This window comes from Triplophysa dalaica, chromosome 1, assembly GCF_015846415.1.
Source record: "Triplophysa dalaica isolate WHDGS20190420 chromosome 1, ASM1584641v1, whole genome shotgun sequence".
NCBI classification, from domain to species: Eukaryota; Metazoa; Chordata; class Actinopteri; order Cypriniformes; family Nemacheilidae; genus Triplophysa; species Triplophysa dalaica.
This window is the reverse complement of record NC_079542.1, coordinates 15,273,316-15,299,694: the sequence shown is the minus strand read 5'-3', so window position 1 is coordinate 15,299,694 and position 26,379 is coordinate 15,273,316. Positions and strand designations below refer to the sequence as shown.

At 38.9% G+C, this 26,379-nt stretch overlaps 2 protein-coding genes across 4 annotated transcripts in view; both read left to right on the top strand.

The window, feature by feature from the left end:
- Positions 1–13,608, top strand: part of ptprn2 (protein tyrosine phosphatase receptor type N2) — a 146,234-nt gene extending 132,626 nt beyond the window's left edge. For all 3 annotated transcript variants that reach the window (XM_056746981.1, XM_056746967.1, XM_056746975.1), the window contains 3 exons: positions 7,008–7,072; positions 9,210–9,283; positions 12,848–13,608. In XM_056746981.1, coding sequence (XP_056602959.1) covers positions 7,008–7,072; positions 9,210–9,283; positions 12,848–12,919 — 211 coding nt within the window. In that variant the 3' untranslated portion in view covers positions 12,920–13,608. The remainder of the gene's footprint in view (positions 1–7,007; positions 7,073–9,209; positions 9,284–12,847) is intronic.
- On the top strand, positions 907–6,712 carry LOC130419961 (uncharacterized). Its single transcript, XM_056746992.1, has 2 exons — positions 907–1,609; positions 6,319–6,712. Exons 1-2 carry the CDS (start codon positions 941–943, stop codon positions 6,442–6,444), a joined length of 795 nt encoding a protein of 264 aa, XP_056602970.1. The 5' UTR covers positions 907–940; the 3' UTR covers positions 6,445–6,712.
- Positions 13,609–26,379: the final 12,771 nt, after the last annotated feature.

Below are 26,379 nucleotides of genomic sequence, written 5' to 3'. Positions count from 1 at the left end.
GAAGACCTGCGTATGTACTCTCACTCTTTGTCACAGATCTTGAACTCAGTCGTGAAGCAGTCCCCAGATGCCATTGCAAATGTGAATTCTGCCATTAGAGATCAGTTTGTAGAGGGGGTTAAAGATGCATCTCTTAGAAGGGAACTTCGTAAAATTTGTGTATGGCCCTTTAAGAGATTTCTCTCCTATTCACGTGATAAGGTGCGCTGACTCTGTGTGCGCATGCGGGGATCCGCGAGAAAAACGTGGAACAGTCTGGGTGTGATGCGTGTCGTCGCGATCTGTTGTTTGAGGCATAGTTGTAATTACGGATTACGTGGATCGGTTGTGCACGTGGCGATTGAACCTCGTGGTGAGTGCTAGCGAGCATTTGGCCACTACCGTATTTTGTTTCATTGTATTTTGTTTCATTTTGGTTGGTTTTATTTTATTTCTTGTAAACCCTTTTTCTCCCATCGACCGCTGTAAAACTTGTATGTAAACAGCAGTCAGATTAAACCTCCATAATTTAATAGTTTGCCGGGTTGTGCTTTATTTCTCGTACTCCCCGGTTACATTTGGTACCAGGAGTGGGGTATCTGACTGTTGGGAGCTCTTGGGCGTTTTATACATTTTTTTTGGTTAAAATACGGTGGTGGTGAGTTGCAGATATTTATAGACGCAGAGGGGAGCAATTTCCTGTGCTGTGAGTGTCCAGTGTGAAGACATCGGCTGGGTGTTTTCTGACCAAGGGAGTGGATCGCTGGACGAGAGCAGGGATATCGTTTGTCTGTGACTGAGCTCAGGAGTGTGCTATCGGCTAGAGGCCTGTTGCGTCTGTACTGCATGAAGAGGATCCAGTGTTGCAGACATTTCTTGATGGAATATCCTTTGAACTGAACAAGGACAAACAATCTAAAGGACATTGTATTTGTGGACTTTTGTAATTGTGTTCAGCAACATGTCACAGTCTAGCAATGAAGATTCCGCCTTACCGGGTACTTCTGCTACTGGACAGAATGTAAATCCTGATGAGTATGATGTTCATGAACAAATCCAAGAATTGAGTAGAAAACATGCTGAAACCGTAGCAGCGATAGCGGGCCTAAATCGAGAGCCCAGTAGGTCCTATATCTACGTGCCGAGGGAAAGACACATTCAGTCTTTTAGTGGGGAATTCAGCAAAGACGGTAGAAATGTGGATGAGTTCATTGAAGAGGTAGAAAGAGTGTTGCTTGTTAGAAACCAGACTCCTGAAGATCAAGCAGACTTCGTTCTTTCTTTGTTAAAGGGTGCCGCTTTGGAGGAGGTTAGGTTAAGAAGGGGGGCTCAACCTCAGGGAACAGAGGATCTTTTTACTTACCTCAGAGATGCTTTTGGGGAGAAGCGTAGTCTTGCACAGCTACTGCAGAGTTTCTATACTCGTAAGCAATTAGAAGGTGAAGACCTGCGTATGTACTCTCACTCTTTGTCACAGATCTTGAACTCAGTCGTGAAGCAGTCCCCAGATGCCATTGCAAATGTGAATTCTGCCATTAGAGATCAGTTTGTAGAGGGGGTTAAAGATGCATCTCTTAGAAGGGAACTTCGTAAATTTGTGAGGGATAAGCCCCAAGCAACCTTGATTGAGGTACGAGACGAAGCAATCATGTGGTCTCTCGAAGACCCCAAATTGCGTGTTAGCAGAGCAGCTCTTCATCATCGTGTAACCTCTGAGTCTGCAGAAGCCCGCTGTGAGGCTATTGAGAAAAGCTCTGTCACGCTTGAAGAAGTCTTAAAGGTAGTAGCCGAGCAAGGGAAGGCCATAGGTGAACTAACTCAAGCAATTCAGAAATTGACGCTTCATTGTACTAATGCTGAAGTGGTGAGTCGCCCCAAGGCTAAAATGCAGCCCAGATTTGCAGATGATGGCCAGCCCATCTGCTTCAAGTGTAATGAGGTGGGGCACATAGCCAAAAACTGCGTGAGAAAGCTCAAACAGACAGTCAGGGAGGATTCTGTATCCTCCACGCCTCAGGGAAATGCGCACCCTCGGTCGCTGTGAGCCAGGCGATGCGAGGGCGGACTATTGGCTCGACTCAATTTAACTCTGATCGTGACCGTTTACTCCAAAATGCTGTGGGGAGGTGTCCTGTAGTTGACTTGAAGATTTGCGGAGTAGATGTTTCATGTTTGCTTGATACTGGAAGTCAGGTCAGTACGATTTCAGAACAGTTCTTCAAAGAGCATTTAGCAGGTGAAGACGAAGAACTGCTTTCTACATCCGGTTGGCTAAAAATTACCGCTGCAAATGGGTTAGATATCCCTTACCTTGGATATCTCGAGCTTAAAGTTGAGACGATGGGTATAACCCTGTCGGAGTGTGGGTTTTTAGTAGTCAGAGATGCACAGAGTTCATCTGCTGTTCCTGCACTCATTGGCATGAATATCATAGACCGATGTAGGCAGTTGGTTCATGCTGAATTTGATACCACTCTAGGTGGAGAGCTACGGTCTGACTGGAGAGAGGTCTTTCAGCAGGTGCAGAGTGCCAGTCGACTTGAAAAACGAAGTGTTGCACGAGTAGCTGGAAAAGAAACTGTGCATATACCTGCTTTATCGGTCTCCACAGTAATGATTCGAGGAATTAATTCTTCTTTACCTGAGGGTTCTTCCAGTTGGCTGTTAGAATCTGGAAATTCTTCTTTACCTGAGGGTTTGATCTTGGTACCGTCCCTTGTGTCCAACGTAAAACCCGTGTTGCCTGTTACAGTTGTTAATTTCTCCACAGAAGATGTGTGGTTGCAGCCTCGTGCCCGGCTGGGTACGTTTTGCCCTGTTCAGGTAAATCCAAACGCTTGTGGTGAAGTTAAGTTTCAGAGAATTTCAGCTGGAGTGGAGGAGGTAACTGTCGAAACAGAAGAGAGACAGGCGTTGGCGAATGGCATGCCGACTTTCTTTGACAAGCTGAATCTAGGTGGTACTGCTGAGCAACAAGCGGAGCTAAAAGCTTTGCTCTCTAGGTTTGTCGATGTGTTTGCATTGGCTGACGAGGATCTTGGATTCTCTGATAAAGTGCAACACGAGATCCATCTGGTAGATGATGTTCCGGTTTCGCAGCCATATCGACGCCTTCCACCCACACAGTATTGTGAGGTCAGAGAACATATCACCAAGCTTCTTAAGAAGGGGGTGATAAAGGAGAGCAATAGTGCGTATGCCTCGCCCATAGTAATCGTCCGGAAGACAGATGGTAGTCTTAGGTTATGTGTTGACTACAGAAAATTGAATTCAAAGACTAAACGAGACGCTTTTCCTTTACCACGGATAGATGAAAGTTTTGATGCGTTGCGAGGTGCAAAGTTTTTCTCGACCATTGATTTGGCGAGCGGGTACCATCAAGTAGCAGTGCGTGAGCAAGACCAACCAAAGACTGCGTTCACTACCCCTTTTGGTATATTCGAGTACTCTCGTATGCCTTTTGGGGTATGTAATGGGCCGGCCACATTTCAGCGCCTTATGCAAACTGCCATGGGAGATTTGATTTTTCAGATCATGTTGGTCTACTTGGATGATCTTCTTATTTACTCCTCTAGCTTTCAAGACCATCTTCAGAGGTTAGAGGTAGTTTTTCATAGGCTGAAGGAAACCGGGCTTAAGGTTAAGCTTGAGAAGTGCAGTTTCCTGCAGAAAGAAGTCAGGTTTTTGGGTCATCAAATCTCTGCTCAAGGCATTGGTACGGATCCCAGAAAGGTTGAGGCAGTGAGCCAATGGAAAACTCCTAGTACAGTGAAGGAGTTAAGATCATTTTTGGGTTTCTCTAGTTACTACAGAAAGTTCATTGAGGGGTTTTCCAGGATCGCAGGTCCCCTTCACGACTTGGTGAACTTTTGCCTGAAACAGCAGGGTACAGTTAGGAAGCATGAGTTTTGTTCACTGTGGTCTGCCGAGTGTCAGTCAGCCTTTGAGTTGATGAAGGAGAAGCTTACATCCGCTCCAATATTGGGCTATGCCGATTTCACCCTTCCGTTTATTGTGGAAACTGATGCGAGTAATGAAGGTCTAGGAGCAGTTTTGAGTCAGCAACAAGGCGATGGTACGAGAGTTATCGCGTATGCTAGTAGGAGACTGCGGCATGCAGAGAAGAATGACCGGAACTATAGTAGTATGAAGCTCGAACTGTTAGCTCTCAAATGGGCTGTTTCCGAGAAGTTCCGTGGTTATCTGTTAGGCTCAAAGTTTGTAGTCATCACGGATAACAATCCGTTATGTTATCTGAAGACAGCGAAGCTGGGTGCCATAGAGCAGCGGTGGGTGGCCCAGTTAGCCGTCTTTGACTTTGATGTTAAGTACAGGCCCGGACGGCAGAATGCTGCTGCCGATGCACTCTCTAGACACCCATTTGCAGGGGAGTCTGTTAACTCGGATGATGCAGAATATGACGACTGTATTGCCATCTGCAATGTGGTAAATAAGGGTACACTTTTGGACTCAGCGTTGTTATCCGCTGGGGATCAGTGTTGTAAAGTGAGGCAGATTCGTGCTTTAGAGTGTGGAGTCAGAGTAGAAGGGACTGATACTCGTGGAGGTACGTTCACTCTCCCGGGCTATACAAAAGCAGAGTTGAGCGAGTTTCAGCTGAAGGACCCGTTTCTCAGTCGTTTCAGAGAATTCTGGGAAAATAACCGAAAGCCAACTTATCAGGAAAGGCGCAGCCTGCCTAAGCCTGTACTGTCCCTTTTGAAGCATAGGAAATGTATTACAGAGTCCGAAGGGTTGCTCTATAGGGTTGTACATGATCTACATCATGGTGAGTGTCAGCAGCTGATTGTACCTGTTTGTTTGCAGGAACGAATCCTGGAGAGTGTCCATGACAAGATGGGACACCAGGGTATTGAGCGCTCTCTTAACCTGTTGAGGCAGAGATGCTTCTGGGTTGGCATGTATGAGGACGTAGAGAGGTGGATCAAAAGGTGTCAACGGTGTATTTTGACTAAGATGCCTCAGCCGAGGATTCGGCCTCCCATGAAACCGTTTCTAGCGTCAAGGCCTTTAGAGGTGGTGGCTGTAGATTTTACACTGCTTGAACCGGCCTCTGATGGTCGTGAGAATGTGTTGGTAGTAACTGATGTGTTTACCAAGTTTACACAGGCTTTTCCTACCAAAGACCAGAGGGCAGACACTACAGCCAAGGTTTTACTCCGAGAGTGGTTCATGAAGTATGGCATTCCAGAGAGGTTACACTCAGACCAGGGGAGGAACTTTGAGAGTGAGGTGATAGCTGAGTTGTGTAAATTTTATGGGGTGAAGAAAACGCGAACTGCCCCTTACCGGCCTCAAGGCAATGCTCAGTGTGAGCGCTTTAACCGGACGCTTCATGAGTTGTTGAGAACTCTTCCCCCTGAAAAGAAGAGACGTTGGCCAGAGTACCTTCCTGAGTTGGTCTATGCATATAATGTAACCCCACATGCGACGACAGGGTACTCGCCATACTTCTTGTTGTTTGGTGTAGATCCACGTCTTCCTGTAGATGCTCTTCTGGGTCGTGAACAAACTGTGGATAGACGACAGGATTGGTTAGTAATTCACCAGAACAGACTCAGGGAAGCTCATGAACGAACAAGAGAGTTCGCAGAGCAAAAAGCTCTTGAGAGACTTGCTTCCTTGAATGATAAGGTTTACTGTCCTACTGTTGATGTTGGCCAGAAGGTGTATTTGCGTCACAGACCTGTTGGCAGAAACAAGATACAGGATGCGTGGGCTCCTACGGTACACCGGGTCATAGAAGTGCAGGGTACAACGTACACTGTTGAGCCTCTTGAGGGGGGCCCCAGTAAAAGAGTTCACAGAGTTGATGTGCGTCCTTGTGAATTGCCTGATGTGGAACCAGTGGTAACAGACAACAGCTTTTCGTCTCCACAACCTGAGTCTCAGGTTGAGCAGGTTGAAGCTGAGGGTTCTGATCCAGATTGTGTTGTTTTAGAAGAGGTGACAGTTCCAAACCTCGAGGAGACAGAGGGTGTGGATGTGGAGATGGCCAGCCCAGTTGAGGAGGCTTATGTTGTTGGCTCTTATCCTGTTTCAGAGGGGGTGGAGGAAGCTTCTGAGTCAGGTAACTTGTCTAAGTGTGTGGTTATTCCTAAGGTAGACATACCTGTGTCTGGAAGACCAGTTCCTGCACCCAGAAGAACCAGCCGGCCTAATGCTGGTGTGCATTCAAACCCGTATAAGGAACCAATGTCTGTTTGTAATTCAGTTTCGCTTAGCCCTGAAGTATTTTCACAGGTATTAACAAGCCTTGGTACTGTGTTCTTTAGAGAAGCTGTAAAAGAGGTTAAAAATATGTATTAAGTCATTGAGGACAATGACTTTCTGCAGGGGAGAGTGTGGCCTGGGGGTAAAAATGCAATTTTTCTGTTGTGTTGTAAAATTTGTGTATGGCCCTTTAAGAGATTTCTCTCCTATTCACGTGATAAGGTGCGCTGACTCTGTGTGCGCATGCGGGGATCCGCGAGAAAAACGTGGAACAGTCTGGGTGTGATGCGTGTCGTCGCGATCTGTTGTTTGAGGCATAGTTGTAATTACGGATTACGTGGATCGGTTGTGCACGTGGCGATTGAACCTCGTGGTGAGTGCTAGCGAGCATTTGGCCACTACCGTATTTTGTTTCATTGTATTTTGTTTCATTTTGGTTGGTTTCATTTTATTTCTTGTAAACCCTTTTTCTCCCATCGACCGCTGTAAAACTTGTATGTAAACAGCAGTCAGATTAAACCTCCATAATTTAATAGTTTGCCGGGTTGTGCTTTATTTCTCGTACTCCCCGGTTACACATATTTTTACAAATTTACAATTTTGTTCTGCAAAGAATGAGAAACAGTCAGTACAGTCTACTTTGACAGACTTATTGGGAATGCGGAAGAATGATGCAACAGCAAACAATAAGACTGTAACACGCACTTTGTTTTCTATTTAAACGCTTTGTATTGTTTTTTCACACACATTTGCTCTTTTCTCAAGTGATACCAAGTTTCTTGCTTAATTTGCAGCAATGGTGCCGGAAGAAGTGGAACTTACATTCTGATCGACATGGTTCTTAATAAAATGGCTAAAGGTAAGAGCGCCCAGAACGAATGAGAAGTCGTAATGTTACAATTTGCAGGTAAATGTATCAGGAGATGAGTGAGAACTGTAATGAACTGCCAAAGATCTCAAGATCTTATCTGAACAAAAGTGAAAGAAAAGATGAAGACAGGGAAAATATCAGACAAAAAAGAATCCGATATCCATCCCCTTTTATTTTTGCAGCTTTCTGTTTTTTTCTTATTAGTCTTGTGTTTAGTCCTGTAATGGAATGTGACAGTCTGGCGCTGCCTTTCACAATTCTTATTTTTAATGCAAAAAATTCAGCACTGCGAAGAATAAAAGATGTTGACAAGGCATTTGTATTGAGTCCTGGAGACAGATGTTATCTTTATAACCTGGCCTAACCGTTCTACCACCACCACCATTCATTCTGACTCCATCTGGTGAGGTCACCCATGCATTTCCCCTCTGCACCATCTCCCCCCAATTTTCTCACTTTTCTCATCGGCAGTCCATCCCAAATCCCGACCTGATCATAGTCCATAGATTTTTCCATGGGGGATCAAAGGCCAGATGCAGGGGAGAGCTTCACCGCATTTGTGCTTCGTTCCCATGCTGTCAAGGGCCCGGAGCCCCGGTCCTCACAGCCCCCTCCTTCTCCCTTTTGTCTGCTCTCTGAAGGAGGGGCTCCCAGGTTTCCCATTTTTCAGCGTTCGCTCTTTTGATCAAAGCCCCAGAAAGTCCTAAACAACCGAAATCTCACTCTTCCATTTCTCTCTCACTGTCTCTCTCCCGATCTTCATTTCTTGGTCCCTCGCTCGCTTTTTTCTCAAACACCCCGTCGTATTTTTCTTTTCTTCATCTCTAGGAATGAATTGTAAATTAGTGAAGAATGCTGTTTTAATTCCAAAGCCTTTTCTTGTGAGATCCCCCTCCTTCGCTCTCTCTCTCTTTTCCCCTAAACTTAGGAATCTTGCACTTCTTAAGACATGAAAGTGTTGGAGCACTTTTGAGGTTGGAACCCCAGCTGCACTCACTTCCTTTCAGAACGCATCTATAAGGATTCCCGCTTTTCTTACTCCTTCGCTCTCAAACTCGCTCTCTCTCTCTGTCTGTAGAGAGGGGAGGGGGTGGTCTTTCTTTTCTTTTTGAAGAATGAATGAAGGAGAAATAAGGCCTTGTTAGACCTCTCCTGCTCTCATCTCATTTATGAGGAGAAGCAACAATGGTTCTGAAGAAGTCATTCAAGATTTTTCCTAATAAGCCTTTCTCGACATGTGAAAAATGTCATATTCACTTTACAGTTGTGCTTCATTCAGTGGCTCCATTGTGAGTTTGTAGGGACCACAGCAACACCACTGAGTGTGTTTTCATGAGAGGTAGTTACTAGCCAGAATCCCAATGTAATCAAATGACCTGTGCTAGATGCTAGTTACCTTTGATAAATATAAACCAAATATGAAAGTACACATTTTCACAGTATCTATATGTATCTATATGTATGTTATCTATATTGATATATTATCAATATCTATATGTATGTTAATTTAGATAACAGGAATCCAGATCATATATTTACCTGTAAATCATCACAGGAATACAGTCGATACAAGGAATTATTCAGTTTTATGTTGTTATATTTTAAATACTAAAATACTCATCTTGTATGAATTGTATGCGCATATTTATGATTTATTTTCTAAGTAATACTATAACGTAATTAGACATTATTATGTGGGCCTATTGTTAATGTAAATGTATCTTTCAGTAATGTACTGTAGGTAAGTTGGAGGGTGTCCTTAACCAGCGTTTATATTTAACACTTTTAATGAAAATCGTATAAATAACAATTGAATCGAATCCCCAAAATTGGCCGCAATACCCAACCCTAAACACTAGAATTATTAGCACATCATTCAAAGAAACTGCGCAGCGCTGGAGTTGTTTTAGCAAAAGCCACGGTTCAATTGCCATTTCTTTCCCATTTCTCCTCCCCGCCCCTGACTTTAATGTCAGCTAAAACAAGGTAGGGACACAGTCTATAAGCTTTATACAACATTGAAGGGTGAATGTAATTCCAGACATAAAAAGAGAGAGCTAGAGAGACTAGATGTATCTGGGATTAAGCTGAGTGCTTTGAACTAGTGTATGTGACTGTGTTGCAGGTGCGAAGGAGATTGATATTGCTGCTACCCTGGAGCACCTGAGAGACCAGAGATCATGCATGGTACAGACTAAGGTAAGACACCATCAAAACTCTTTCCTTAAACAACTGTGTGAAGTGCAAGAGGAGACTGTTGCAGTGTGTTAAGAATAAAACGAAATGTTTTTGTCTGAATAAAGATTAATACGCAATTAGTAACATATAATATTTATTTTAGAAAATTTTGAATGCATTGATTATTCATTGTATTACTTTGCTTTGCCATAATACTCTGTTGTATTACAATATGATGATGGAAACTTCCAACTGAACGCAACTGAGCATAGGTGCAATGACACCTGCATACATATAGAGCATCCTGAACAATAAACTCCTAACCACACTGCCACAGTTTACATTGATTTGTAATCTAAAACAACACAGTCATTATAGCACCCGAGCAAGGCTCAGAATATTAACTAATAATTGATCAAAAAATGTGAAAATATGTCCTGTTGATGCCACAAGCAACAATGTTTTGCGCAACAGCAAGGAGAGCCTGGAGGGTCTTACAGCATTATGGTATTGACTGATAAGATCTATTTTAGAACCTATTCTGTAGGGACATATTTAAAAGTCTTCTGTTCAGAAATAACAAGAGCAGATGACAATCCTGACGACAAAAGACGAAGCAGATGACAAAGCTGGTGTTTACATATAACACTATACAAGGCTTCCCACCCTAGCTGGTTAATCATTTAAGAGCCATGTAAACTATGAAACCTTCACTTGAAGTATTACAAATATTGACTTCAGCAAATCTCTTTAAACCACACTGATAGACACTGAGATAGATCCAGGGAGCCAACAGATTGTGTGGCATTTTATGTAATACAGACATTTATCTTACATTTATTTTAAGTTTAAAGTTATGGTGGGCTGCAAAGCAATGCACCCTGCACGAAGTGGACCTTACAAAGTTTGAGAACCACTGATATAGACAGTATATATTAGCTTAATGTTTGTCAGATTTGTTCAGGTTAGTAAATTTGGGTTCATTCATCATATTAATTTTTTCATTTTTACTTAAGCATTTATTCATACGTACAAAGAGCAACGTCTATAAAAAGAGCTTCTTGGGTCAAACGTAGTGCCATGCATTGGTTAGGCTAATATTTCATTATTCTCAATTGAAGATCAGAGCTGTTGAAAGGTCCCTAAAGAAACTGCAATTTAACAAAATGTGCGAACGACTATCAAAACTTACAATAGTCTGTACAAAATGATGATGGAAACGTTTATTTCCACCATATTTTTGAGAAAAATAAGGAGTTAATCTATGTATAACTGTATATTTTGTGATATAATTCTTGGTTGTAGACCTGCTATGTCTGGATTATACTCTTGCTGAATGTAAGCAAAACAATTATGTGATCGAAATTAAATTACCCTTGAAACTGCTTTTCACTTTTTGTATCACTTATACAGTAAAATAAAGTAGTCATTTAAAAATAAATAAAATTGGTATAATTGTGTTCTTCACAGGTTGTTCATTTCTTTCTGAGAACATACAATTGACCCATCGCAAGCAGTTTGATTGACAGGCGATGTGACCAATCAAAACAGCAATATCATGTGCCCCCCCATGACTTACCCCCAAATTGCCTGACAAACAAACCAGTCCGACAAATCTTCCGTAGTAGAGCTTTGTTTATTAATATGAAAAAATAGCTTTTTAATGAATGTAATAGTAAACAGAGAGATATAAACCCACCTTTAATGGACGTTCACACTATAACGATAAACGATAACTAAGTGATAACTTTTCGAAATCATTATAAATGAAGGAGAATAACAGAGTTCACATCACAACTATACCCATACAGATATGAGACACAATATTGTTGGAATCATAACTGTATTAATTACAGACTGAAGCGGTCGTGAAGTGGTGTATTAAGGCGGAATATAATACTTATATATTACTTGCACATTACTAGTATAAGCAAGCAGGCAATATATGCTTTGCATCCCTGTGATGTGATGAGCGGACCTTCAGCCTACAGGGAGTAGCATTTGCAATGACATTTTAAAGGAAAGATGTTTTCAGCAATGAAGTCGTAAAGCAACAGCTTTTTTTTAACACAAATATAGATTAAGACACTGATGGACTGTTGGTCTTTTTCTGTACTGGTCTAATATTTAAGTTTACTTTCGTTTTCACAAAGAAGGATCACAGCCGACAAAAACTCTTGCCGAAGTTACTCTCTCTCTAAAGTTGTCATGATGTATATATAAACACTTAATACACCACATTTAGGTTAGCTATACATCCATTTGAGTGACATTATTAGTTCTCTTGAATGCAAATTGCAGACCTTTCTGTCTGAAATCAATGTGTCATTTTCCAGAAATTCTTCACTATTTCCCCAAAGAGTTCACATATTTACACTGAGAGTGCATGCCTGATACCGAAAGCTTGTCGGACATGGAACGAAGGGGGGCGGGGTTATGCGGAGGGTCAATTAGAATTTTTGGAGAAAAAAATCCACCTTCTCATGAAATGTAAGATAGTCAGTAATTGCAGCTCTACTATAATGATATGTTTAGTCAATGCTTTAGCTCTATGTAGTACCAATGACAACATATGTCCAAATGATGCCCCCTCGCCCTCAGCTTTAAGAACACTTCCCCAGCAGGTACTCATGTGTGAAATTGATCTGGCTCCCAAAAATCCATTCTACCCTCTCTATTTCTGGTCCAGAATGGGGATGTTTTGTGCATTAGCGGCTACATGAGCTTTCCGGCTTTTGTTTACTTTGGAAGAGAACCTCATAAACAGCTTGACTGATCAGATAAATATCCACAGCTGAATCTCTTCCTGTCTGGATAACACTGAGACATGTTCCATAATGGGACACCACCTAGTGGCAAAAAGTTACACTGCACCGCTTAAATGTTGCCTTTCTCTGTCCAAAACGCCTCGCACATGACAGTGCATATTATTTGTGCAAATCCTTCTTATGAATTAAATATGAATGTATTTCTCCAGATGATCCTCTTAGGGATGTTTGCTTTACAAGTCAAATATAATGTCAAGTCTTTATATAACATATGTTATTATGCTGATTATTTTTCACTAACATCACAAACACATTTGTAAAATACTGAGTCTTTTTTGACTAATTTACTTTTTAAGACAAATCTCACAAATACAAAAGAGATTTTCGCTTTTTGTGGTTTGAAAGCTTTGCTTTTAGCTAAACGCCAACGTCGGTTGTTTTCCACCATGGCCTGCGGTGAGAAACATCAATTTCCAGCTTTAGTTTTGAGGCTTGTTCTTTAGACAATGATCTATCTTCATGGGGTGCCTCCCTATAGGGAAGAAAAAGGTTTTGAGTCATGTTTGAACAGAGCGCTGGGTCTACAACACACACAGATTTATACAAAAAGTATACTTTTAAAGTTACATCTCCCACTATTATTTCTCATCCACAAGCCCACATTTTCTATTTTCATATTTTCCCTTTTTTCCGCTTGACTGGAATCCACTCTCTGAATCTGTGTTCCTAAGCAGTGTTTAAAAGTGCTTAGCCGACAGAATTTGCAAAGTGATGTTTGTACATTTTTAAAAACAGCTTTCTCTCTCTCTGTCTTTAGGAACAGTTTGAGTTTGCATTGACTGCTGTAGCAGAGGAGGTGAACGCCATTCTCAAAGCTCTGCCTCAGTGAAGGATAACATTCACAAACACTTCCAACATGTTTCTTCATACTTTTTCTGTGTGACTTGGCCTGTGGTTCTCCTTTCTTTGCAAGAAAGTGTAAGAAAGCATTAGAAAAGTAGAAAACGTAATTATGAAATCTGGCCAAATGTAAATTTCCAGCTCTTTCTGAATTCTGATGTGTCGTATTGCATAAGACATTTATTTGTCCTAGGTGTGTGTGAAATGATTTAGCCTTAAAATGATTGTTTAGAAAATACTGAACTAGCCAACTAGGCATGCAATCATACAGTAGATTGTATTTGCTACTCGGCTTGGTGTTTACGTACCAACTAGTTGTGCGCATAAAATATCTCAGATATATGTGTTCTATGAAGCAGATGTGATGTATGCGGTGTTCATGACACTGTATTAGTCTGCTGCAATTACGTAAGTTTACGTGAGAACGTTTAAGTTATGGATTGTGATGACCAATATAAATGCGATGAAGAGAATACTATATTACAGCTCTAACAACTGTGATGTTATTTAAAATCCACATTCATTGTTGTGATATATTGTGTTTCTTGACTAATAAACAGATTATATATAGATGAAACTGATTATACATGTGATTAATAATGGTCTGCCAAAATGTAATTGTACATATTATTTTTGTGTGAAGAATATGAAGTAACATATAATAAATCTCTAAGTGTTGATGCTTGAGTAATAATTGCTTTCATGAATCATGTAATGTGTATTAAAAGACGACAGAAGGAGGAAGCGTAGCAACAGTTATTCTCACATGAATTGTCACTTAATTCTCTCGAATCTGTTCAGACATGCTTCATTTGGAATATCTGGAGCTGAACAAAAAGGACTGTTTATTACAATGCTCTCTCTCTCCTTTAAGCTACCGAATTAGGTTTATGTTATGTACACATATGAAAAACAAAGAATTTATATACAAATAATAAAAAATCAAAGGTTATAGGAACATATTTTATGTAGGCGCATACGTCAAAAGTAACACTTTAGTTTTCTATCTGCATTGCCATTATTGACAGCATTATGACGTCGTGTTTTCCTGCTATTTCTGTATGTTGATTTGCATGTGATTTGCATATGTATCTGCCGCTTAACCTGCATCTCATCAATATGCAGCCAATCTGAATGTAAGGGAGACATGTTAATCATTTTATGAATAACTATATGCTAACCAGAATTGTGGAAGTTTAATTCGTCGTCATCAGAGGGATACAAGTTTATTCGAAAAAAAAATTATAGATTGTAATTGCTTCCTGCAGCAACTAGAGTATTATGCAGGAATGTGATATGTTGTCGTCTCCCTTTCGGGGAATTCATATTTCTTGGTATCGTTCAGCACTGCTAATGTGATTAATTATTGCATTTGGTGACAACTGGTTTTACTCGAGCTGATTTTTTAATTAACTTAGTTTTACCGTCTTTGGTTTAAAATTCCCACATTTAGGTTGTCCTTGATGATTTGCCTTGTGATTATTATCGTCTGTTCCAGGTTTCTGAAATCATAATTTCATTATCCATTTTCTTTTCTCTCTTTAGATATCTCATTTTTATCATCAAGATGTCTTTGTGCCAAAGAGATGTGTTACTTTTAGTACTATTAGTAGAATTTTTTTAAATTTCATTACATTCAATGACACACTGGAACATTAAATAATGAGTTATTTGCACGTTATTTTCTTCAGATTGTCAGCTTGGACATGAAGCAACCTTGTTTCATTTTTCTCAAGTCCGAAGAACTTACTTGCTGTACTATTGTGTTTCTGTGTGTTTGCCCTTTACTGAAATCTAATTTTACCCTAAATGAGTGATTCCTAACCCTGTTCCTGACCCTAAAGACAACACATTTTTTCTTCCTGATTTAACTCGTCAGCTTGACCCTAAAAGGTGTCAAAAAGACATCTGAAATTTTGATTTCACTCTTGTAACAGGTTTGGGAACTACTGGACTGAAACAACTTGTGGTTCGTAATTCAGTTCTGTTGATCTAAATCTGCTGTGTTAAATAATGGAGACTTATATTTTTATGTTTAATGTATAGTGCTGTGCTACAGTTCCATTGTGTACAGATTTAAATTAAATGCTGGTCCTTGACTGAACCAGGCTAGAAGCTCTGGTCATTTTATCAGGTATATGCAAAGTGGAGGAGTGAATACAGGGTTCCCACTACTTTAACTCTGATTGAATCGGTATGTAATCATTTCACTGTTAGCAATCGCAAATCACCTTGGGTGCCAATGCGGCACTGAGACAGCAGAATAAAAAGGATTTCGGGGTTAGACACTGCGTAAAGCATATCAGAATTGCAGGAAGAAAGAAAAGGAATAGGACAATAAGCCACACCTAGCTTTATTAGAAATATTTAGAAATATTAACTAGTAATTTTCAGTAGTAGTATGGCACGCTACAACTTTGATTTGATTGCATTTAGACTAGTTTTGAATTTTACACGCTATTGCTATATGGTTGAACTGTATGTATGCAATTTTTGGGTGACAAAGCTGTAAAAAAGTTTGCTGTAGTTATGCAGCCAGTTCCAAGTAACTTACTGTAGATTTATCTCATGTGTTGGAAACAGTTTGTTCAAAGATAAATGAACATTAAACATTAACAACTTTTGGTTCCCCGAATGCTTTGCATGAGTCTGTTAATTTAATGTTTTTTTCAGTTCATTTATCTTTGAACAGTAAATTACATAAATTTTAATCCAGAGTAAATTACTGGCAAACTGCTGCCAGTAATACTGTTATTTCTACAGGAAGTTTTTACAGTGTAGTATTTAATGGCATAATTGCATAATATTACTTAATATTCTGATGCGTCTTGCGCGTGTGAATAAACCGAGATTTCCCTGCTCACACTTTTCACAGTGCAGGGACTAAGAGTTACGATTAGAAGTCCTCAAGAGTATGACTCAATCAGAGCCCTGTAGTGAAGCTCACTTAGAAACCCAATTATCTTTCCATATTATGTCCAAGTCCCTTCTGACAATCACTGGCCCAGTACCCCGGCTCTTTAAAATGACCCTTTTCAACAGCAGAATCCCTTCAATAGCACTTCAAACTCAGTTCCAGTCCAGCTCATAATCACGTCTTTGCACCGGTAACCCTCCAAAGATAGGCTGAGGCCATCCAAAAAACCAGGGCAGAGAATCGTCCATCAAAAAGCAGGGTTACACTTTATTTTACAGTGCACATGTTACAGTGTGTTAATAGATTTAAGCACTGAGTAAAAACAATTAACTACATGTACATACTATAAGGTTAGGATTAGGGTTTGGTTCAGTGTTAGTTACATGTAATTATGCATAATTTATAGTAAACACTATATTAAATATGTTACATGTGTGACAAGGGCAGCGTAAAATAAACGCTTTACCAAAAGCGATTTGTATTTACTTTATTTAAAGAAAATGTAAAAATATACTGTGTAATCATTTAAACAAGCTCTAGTGAACAATTGATGGATGCAAATGCTGACATTGGCCAACATTCCCTTAAACAAAAAATCTTGAATTAAGAATGATTCATTTTTCATCGCCCTTAATTTTAAAACATAATCCAGCATGCTTCTTAGTTTACCCGCAGCGCTTCTATGAAGCATCTCTGAAAATAGCTGTTTTTAAAAGTACCTGTTACATCGATAGATCTATACACAGGTAGCCAGTTTTGCTCATGAAAAAACAATGGTGAACCTTGATGTTTGGCTTGGGCGGCTTCCAGAAGAGGCATGTGGGATGTGATCCAGGTTTCCTTGAGATGGCTGACTGAAGCTGGGGTTGTTTTCTCCCATCTGAATGCGCAGGGCTGTAATGAGAGGGGAGCAGATTGCAGCAGTAGCGTCTCATGTCTGGCCAAGACCCCTACTTGCTTTGATCTACTATAAAATGCGAACAAGCTTTTTAAACATGGTGCTACAAGGCAGGAACTCTCACCATGTTCTCATCTACAGGGGACACAGTGAATACAGCGAGCATGAATAGAAGTTTACACACAAGCGTTTCAAGTCCCTCAATGTCTTGATAGCTGTAATATGGAGGGAGCGATTTTCAATGTCCTCACCAATTTATAACAATAAGATCTAAAGCCAAAGAGACTGTGAATAGTTTTATAGTATACTCAAAATATATTGTATATCCTTTCAATTATATGTATTCAGACAAAGTATATCTGTTAAGGTCTTACATAAATCTGTTTAACGACTAATATTTAGAGTCTAATGTATATGAGGTGTCTGCGTCTATCAAGGTAACATCAAAGCAACTCAAAATTGCTGCTTTAAAACCGTTCTCGCGATGCTTTGATGTCATATGCCAGTCGATCTGCGCAGTGCTGCATGAAGTCAAACAAAAACCTATGAGGTCTATGGCAGTATAACCAAGAATAATGTGGACAAGCTGTCATCGACAGGCATCCTTGTTTACGCAATGAGCGGTAACATAACACTGGTTAAAAATATGAATATATCTGGATTTTCAAAAATAGCTGGAAACATTCGGGATTTTGTAAGGACACAAGTTGAACAAACTTTGTGCTGGTGGTTTTGGGATATTTAACTTTAGTTTTTGGTATTCATTTTCCAAAAATATGCTATTGCGTCTTTACATTCATATTGCAGTTAATAAAAAATCTATCTTATGTGCAATGTAACTCTTTATGACTTGTTATATTATATACGTATAATAATATATGATTTTGCTGTGAACATCTGGTTAACTTGAGACTATTTAACGCACAAACTGACATCCACATGTTGAGGAACTGAGACTTAGACACAGTAACATCTCCTTATTTCAATAAGCACCTTCTCTCATTACACCTCATGCTCCTGCAGGGGTTATTAACCATACAGGAAGCACAAGGAGAGACTGACAACACAAACGAGGAAAAAAACGACAGAGTGACATTTCACAAGCTTTTATCCCTGTCCCATCATGCATCAGGGGACACTTCTGGCATTTTGTCTCGGCTTTTTTTCACGTTTTCATCAGCGTCGTTGACGGAGGTCACCTCCGCGACCCCAATATTGCAAACTGTCACTCAGAGTAAGTGAGTTTATCAACACGTATCTAATCGGCCAGCCTCTCCACGGGGACTTTAACCATCTGCATACTGAGATTGGCTTTTCCTCCCCTTCCTGTTCAGAGTCGAGGAGGCGTTGCCCCGTGCTCGCATAATTATCAAAGATAAAGAGCGATTCTAACAAGATTGTCATGGTATATTAGTGTCACAGACACATTTAGACACGTGAATGATATGGATTCTCCAGCTGAAAGTCAGAGGTCAGTGATGACACTGGGTGAGCTGAAGCGATTTCTTACGATTCGGAACTTGTTAAGATCAGTGTGTTTACAGAAATAGGATACTGCTAATGGGACATTTCAAGAGGTGTCATTGAGACACAGAAAACTTAACAAGTAGGACTAGAGAAACAATTAAAGCCTGACCAAGAAAATATAATTTTGACATACAAACAAAAGGCCAGCAGAAACAGGCTGATGTGTAAGTTAGTTTCCCCTTTCTGTCTGTTTCAATTTTCTTGGTAGGTTTGAAAGTATGCCACTTGAACTTACCCCAAACACCAAAGTCCGCCCCAAAAAGTTGCAAGTGAACCTACGTTTTTTGTGCTGACACTGTGTAGGTGTCTGTGCATGTGTTTCTGTGTTCGTGACATTGAAACAGCAGGCTCCATATTGTCCTTCATCTGTTTATGGTAATTACGTCTTTTATATCCTCTCAGCACAGGAGGCTAGTTGCCCCTATTCCATATGAGAGGTTTAAATGCTTTATAGAGGAACAGCTGTACTATTTCAAAACTGGAAAAAATACTTTGTATCAAGCATTTGTGTTTTCCTTTCCGTATAGAAAAGATGAAATATCACGTGCTTGTCTCTGCAAAATCCCTCCCTATGTTCATTGTGCGGAAATTCAATAACGTGTTATTAAAAATGCTCGCAGCTATTGTAAAGACGACCCGCACGTTTAGACCAAGGTGGAGAGCTGATTACGCATTTTAATGAGACTGTGATTCACCGCGAGAAAAAGGTGAATAAAAGAGTGGAAAACAAAATGCCCCATGCAGAACAATAAGCTGCCACAATTGAATCTCCATTATGACAAATTTACATGTTTTAGATGACACTCCAAAGGGCCGTTCGGGTATCCGGCTGCTGCTAGGAGCTCTCTCAGACATGGCATTCATGTTAATATCTGTTGGCTACCCAAATGTTTGCCTTAATGTGAAGGATGTCCATAAATCTAACCCAATCAGAATGATCTTATAACAGCCTCATAATGAAACTGTTACTGTAAATCACATTTCACTGTTGCCTTTTCATGGCTACAACTGTCACAATACACCTCCGTAACTTCATAACTTCTCTTTCTAACCTCTTTTGAACACTACTGTATGTGTATCCCTTTGCTTTCACCTCTCTCCTTTTTCTCGTCTCCTCTCTCACTGCCTTGTCACTCATCGGAGGCTAATCTCATAGGTTACCGGAGGTCGGGTAAGATGAAGAGGTCAACTGTCTGGTGCTCCTGCTGAACAAATAGCAGATAGTGAACTCTGAACCTCGCCTTTGCATGAGAATCAGCATCAGTTTTCCGCAGCTGGTTTCCACAGCAACCAGGACTCTGCCAAACGTCTGCCCTAGGGTTTGAGACCCCCCTCCCCTCCGATCTCTCCGCTCTCTCTACCTCATTCCTTTCTCATCTGCATCACAGATGAGTCCTCTCTCTCTGTTGCACAAAAAAAGGGGGGAAAATCATTCATCCATAATTCATTGTGTGTGTCCCAACCCTCTTCCAGAACGAAAGCCCATCCTAGCAACAGGAACCTAGCAACAGCAACAACTCCTCACCAGGCTTTCAGCCTATAGGGAACTTTCCAGTCTCATCAAATTCAGCCAATAGGGCGAGAGAGAGGAGTGGGAAGGGGAGAATGGTGGGTTTCTCTTTGCCGCTCAGCTAGACAACAGGGTAGCAGAGTCAGGATATGTTCCAGTCGTCTTATAGTGCCCTAAAAAGTGAACTTCACATGTATTCTGACATCTTATGTGAGATTCCAAATTGTAAAAAGGGAATGCTTTGTCTGTGCTGCAGTATGAGTAAGTGATGCATAATATGTCTGTGGACATTTTCTAATCAACATCAAATTTTAGGTTACAATGTTTATGTATAAAGACAAGTATACATTTTACGTTTTATTTCATAGAAGCTGTGACTGATCAATATTTCAAGTTTCTTATTTTTATCACATTATTGCTTTCACTGTCCAAATATTGTGGTCTCTTCATTATTATTATAATGATTACAAAAGGATTAGTAAAATGATACTTCAAATCATTTAAGATGAAGAATAAACTGTAAACTGTGATATGTCAGGTGGAAAAATTCAGGGCGGGCTAAATGAGGATTGCACAAACAAGAGGGAGGATAAACAGGCAGACATGTGACAACATGGGTATGTGTCGTACTATATACAGTACAAGACAAAATATTGTCATTTACATGAACACCTGGGAAACATAATTTCTTTGAAACTCACCACTAGAAGCAAAATAAAAGAATGGTTATCGCAATAACACATGTTTTCTGTGGGGAGATAAGATTTAAAACACACTGTTTTTAAAGGATACCTTATTATGTGGAACCATTTAAGATCTTACAGGAACTTGAAAGAACAAACAAGGCCAGCACATAATAATAATAATGAATTTATAAGTGTTTCATTGATCATTGACATGCTGAAATACGCAGTGATCCAGATGACAAAGAGACCAGAGCAATGCACATCAATAATTGTTCTCATCTGTGAAGACGAATTAAAGAAGTACATTTGCCAACTGTTCCAACAGAATGTAAAGAGGTCTTTTGACTGAATATGGCAAAGCAGTTTAACTTTGATGTTGCCAAACCCACTGAGCAAATGTTGGCAAAATTATTTTCATTCATTCTGTCTTGCAGTTTTGTAACTGTAGAAACCTAATACCCCAGCACATGTTCAAAGCACATGATGAAACTGCCACCTTGTTCCTTTGGCTTCATCAACTGGGTTTGTATGATCTACAGAAACTTGAAAGTACTTAAATTGGTATTAAAACTATTATTATAGATCAATAAGGAAAGCTGCCGCGTGACTGCCAGAGGAAAGGTACTCTCAATATGAACACAAGTTTGGCACTTGTGGTAGGAGGAAAATAGGATGAGACTGTTCCTTTAATATGGAGAGGGTGGAAGCAGATGGAGGACACAGATTTACAAGACTTGCAATAGAATTGGGACAGAACCCAAGAATTAATTGTGTGCAATCTAATTAATGAAAGTAGCGTCGTAAAGCACTATAGTCATAAGGAGCACTGTTATTTTTCATCATACAGATTTTCTCTAAGGTCATCTTAAAATCTAAAACATGATTGACAACTTTAAGAGAATCGAACCATGATAGTTTGAGTCTGTCCATCACATGCTGTGACATTCTGTGAAATCTGTCAAATCCAATTGCCCAAAAACTGCAGAATGTCCAAAATTGGCTCTGATTCAACCCAAGTCAGGTCTTATGTCATGCAGTGTAATTCTGGCTTTTGCAGGCCGTATAGATAAGGTCTAAGATCTATTATCCCGCAGTAAATGTAAGATCAAACATGACCTTGGTGAATTAGAGTGCTCAATCATATTTCACTGTTTAATGAAAATATGGGTCAAGAGTTGAGACACCCTTTATGATTCAAGCTTTTCTAATGTCTTTCCATTGAGATGTTTGTAGACAATTTCTGGGCCAGATGAAAATTGGCAAGCCGCTAAAAAAGAAAACGAATACATCCCTTTGAAAAGTATTATCCTACAACAAACCACCTGAGGTCATACAGTATGTCATAAGGACAAAATAGCGACAGGTGTACTCTCCTGTTTACGAAGTTCTTCTGGTTTTCAGGTTATCACACCAAATCTTAAAATTTTGTCACACTTTGCCGTAACACACTTACACCTGAGCCCCACAATATTGGCCAATAACATCTGAGTTCATGTCACTGTATTACATATAATTTTTAAAATGTTTTCATTTTCTTCTGAGCATATCACATATCAGTGAGAAATTTTTTGTTGTGTCAGATCAAAGTTCCCACGAGTCGAACAAACTGTAGGGAAACTGTAGCTGTCCATCCACATCATCAATATAGCTCTGGCCACGGCGGGCTGTTTCCCTGTGGATACATAAAACAGCAAGCTAATAACTGTGTAAATCCCGTTCATAAATCATGTCTACTCATATTGAGCCTAATGCCCCAGGAGGTGCTGTGTCAACGTTTTCTTTTGCACAAGAGTGTTAACTACTGAACGTGCACAATGAAATTCAGTTAATGTAAACTTTCAGGAAGGAACAAATGTAGATAGTATCAAAGCCATGGATTGTTAAAACATCTAAAACCACACTTGTTAACTATACACCATTTGAATTACAGATTTATTACTTTATTTGTTGATTTTATTATTATTTTATTCCTATAATTTTTTCATTTACGTATGTTTTTCATTTAGCTTGTTCAGGCGAAAGATGTGAAAGATTTCAGTTGTGAAAGATGCAATCTTGATTAAACTTGTTAAGTCCATAAGTATAGTAAGAATTGTCGGAGTCCATTTAAAATTACCTTATCTTATCTGTGATCACCGAGACACGATTTTCACAACTTTTCTTCAGTGAACGTGACTTTTATATCTTTTGAAAAATCTAACTGTACAAGTAAATCTTCCCCAAAGTTGTGCCAGATTCAAACAAAAATAACCAGATGTTACTCAATTGAGGACTATATTATTGGTAATGAAATGTTTAAGTCACACTTTATGTTTGCTTGATATGTTTGAAAAGCGCATGTGTTTAAAAAATGCGATGCACTGTATTTTTTAATTTCGTTATTATTTTATTTGTGTAATTTTTTTCCTTTATGTATGTTTTTCATTTTGATTGTTGTGGTGAATGCATATGAACAAGTATACCTTTTCTGTTGTGATAGATAAAATCTTAATTAAACTTTCACGTTTATTCCACAGTATGTTTAGAGTAAGAATTGTAGGAGTCTGATTAAAATCTCACCTTATCTCTGACCCCCAAAGTTGTGTACAGTGACAAACCTTGAATTTTTCTTTCTACAGGATGCTGTAAAATATGTCCTGTAAAATTCATAGTAATTTACTGCCAGCAGGATTGACAGCAAATTACTGTAATGTCATTAAGACATTTACTTGAATCAAAAATTACAGGGAAAAACTGTACTTTTGATAATTACAATATAATGCTGTATTTTTACACCAAATTGTTTGATTTTAATTGATTTTATTAACTGTATTTAGAAGAAATACATAAATTACTGCATATCCAGTATGTTTTGCATATTGTTACTGTTAGGTAAAATATAAATTGAATCCATCTTAGTTTTATAAGGCATTTAATTTCATACAGCTTTTGCTTCAAAGAACACATTAAAAGAATAATTAGCAATTTTCTATCTTGAAAAAATTGAACAGATGTATCTTTGCCTGTTGTGAAAGATGCGACCTTGATAAAACGTAGTCCACGGTAAGATAAGAGTAAGAATAGTAGTTTAAAATCTCCAAAAGCTGTGACTCCAAAAGAAAGATATGTACAGTACCAAACCTTGAATTTGTTTATACAGACATAAACCACCTGCAAACTCTCTGCTAACTTGAAACAGGTAAGACAAAAGAGAAGGACTTTGAAGAGTAGAATGGGATAAGGAGAAAGGGCAAAAATCAAAGGAATGAAGAAAATATCTCACGGGGAGCTGGTGATGTGGGTATGTGTGGGTGGGTGGCAAAAGGACATACTACTTTCTACAGGATATACTGTTTATCTCTCTTTTTCTCATTCTCTTCACAAAGAAAATGTTTCGTTTTGTTTTTTAAACTTTACAAGCCTCCGGCAGCAACTGCTTTCCACAGACCAAGAATGTGTTAGTCATCACCCCTTCTACAGTATTTCCAGTATGTGTCATGTTAGTCCGATTTTTTTCTGTGAACATGACTCTTATATCTTTTGAAAAATCTAAATGTACAGGTAAAATCTTTTCCCCAAAGTTGTACGAGATACAAACTAAAACAACAAGATGTTACTAGATTGACAACTAGATTGACTTTTATGTTTTAAAAGGGCATGTGTTTATAAAATCCACTGCACACATCAAGAATAGTGACATTACATACAGTAACTTTTTATAAAACAAAGCATTCTTATATAACAGATTATAATTACTTTTATGTTCTTGTGTTAAGTATAAATCCTTAAAAATGATTTTTTGGATTTACTCATTGTTCAGTTGTAGAAAATTATGTATCTGCTACCATGGTAAAAAAGACAATAATTCAAACCACCTTTAAAACCTTTCAGATTATTTGTTATTAGCAAATATGACAATTAAATTCAACAATACATTACCATGATTTATATTAATGTTTCATGAAAATATATTTAGATGAATTATTATTTGTACATAAGCAAGCTAATCATTAGTCAAAGTTAAATGCTGTACTTAAACTAAAATCAATTCTATACAAAAATCAATGAATGCCAGAATAGATTAACAAAATATACCATCACCATTGGCTTATTGTGATGTGCTTTTGGTTCAAGTTTCCTTCCGACACTAAGATTTTACCATCACATAGTCATGTCTGATTCCTAAAGAAGCGTATCTGGACTCCAGTCGCAATTTCCATGTTAGATTTGCACTGATAAATATCATAATCCTCCCCCCCTCGATCATCTTTCATTTTCTCAAATTTCACAGCGTATTGATACTTGTCATACTTCTTGTCTACAGCTTTTTTCATACTCCACTAAAACTCCACCAATGAGCAGTAGAACATCACTTTCCAATTTCTCATGTCCTCTTAAAGAGTCTAGCACAAGCCCATCCATCTACACAGTGGTAGACTAGCGTCAAACCCAACAGGAATCACTCTGTTTGCTTCAGCAAATACTGGCCCGTAATACGTAATTTTGTAACACACATTACACTACAACAAAAACTGGGGTTGAAGATCAGCATTCAGGGCAATTGATCTGAAGAGCTGGAAAGTTCCATCACTGTGTTCACATGGCATTTTGACTGTTTTGCATCGCAAACTGCAACTTGTATTTCGTAATTGTTCAGTAAGTTTACTGATAGATGTCTTCCCAAATAATTTTTGCAACCCTTCAGTTGTCGTCCTTATCTCTAGTTTTAGATCCCTGAACTCATCATATTGCCAATTGAGACAATTTCATTCCACTGAAGTTGGAAGTACTGCAACGAAATATAGAGCTACTGTAGCTGTAGTAGACATCATAACCAACTGACGCCAGAAAACCAGCAAGAACTGGCTCATGATAAATCCTCAAGGCATACCTACGATTTTCAGTGATCTCCATGTTGTGAGACAATTTCTTAAATGGATTATTATCATACTCAGATAGGCTGATTTGATTTGGGCGTATGATCTACCATTTTAGTTGAGGATCGTTCTCGTGTCGTAAGGTTCAAAGCTGTTCTGTGTGTAAACGTCCGATGTGAGAAAGACCCTGCTTATCCTGGTTTGATTGTTTTGCATAACAGCCATAACTAATCTGTCTATGTTTGAACTGTAAAAAACCCATGTCACAAAAGTTGGCAACTCGGTGGCTCTACGTCAGATCTACAAAAGAGTAGTAAAGCATAGTACAGTTGGTTTATTGGGGGGAGGATATGCTTGTAATTTTGAAACCAATGGAATCAAAAGTCAACTCTACTTGGTTCAAAGTTAACTTCAAACACATTATTTTCCTCAACTGAATTTATACTTTGAGCAAACCAGAACAACGGTCACATGACGTGGAAAATGCTTTCCATAGTTAATATTTCTCAAGTCATTCAAATTTATCAGTTTTCTTACAGCAGAGACGCTGGTCAAGAGAAGACAGATGAGAAGGACGCAGAGTCTTTAATGCATTGTTATAATACCTTTATACAAAACAAAACTGTAAATTAAACAGACATGAAAGACATTTTAACGGATAAAAGTGTGCAGTTATTAAGACAAAATTAAGTTTAAGAAAGTTAATATGAAAATATAATGTTTTATCATTCTGAATTAAACTATAAATGTATATAAAGGAATGAACTCTAAAAGTCATTAAATAGTCTAAAGTGATTCACTTAAAACAAATTTAAGGTAATTAGGTGATGGGTTTTATTCGGCCATAGTGTTACAACATAACACTTCAGACCGTTTTTTCTGTTTTTAAGGAATTTTAACACCCATTATTTAACTCAATCTGTCAAAAAGGTGTTTACTATCCTAAATATTACATAAACATTGTAGCATTGATAAGTGGGGGACAACTTGCTTTTTACTTCATTTAAAATACTAGCTAGATAGCATTCTTTCCTCGGGTAGCCAGTCCTGAAGTT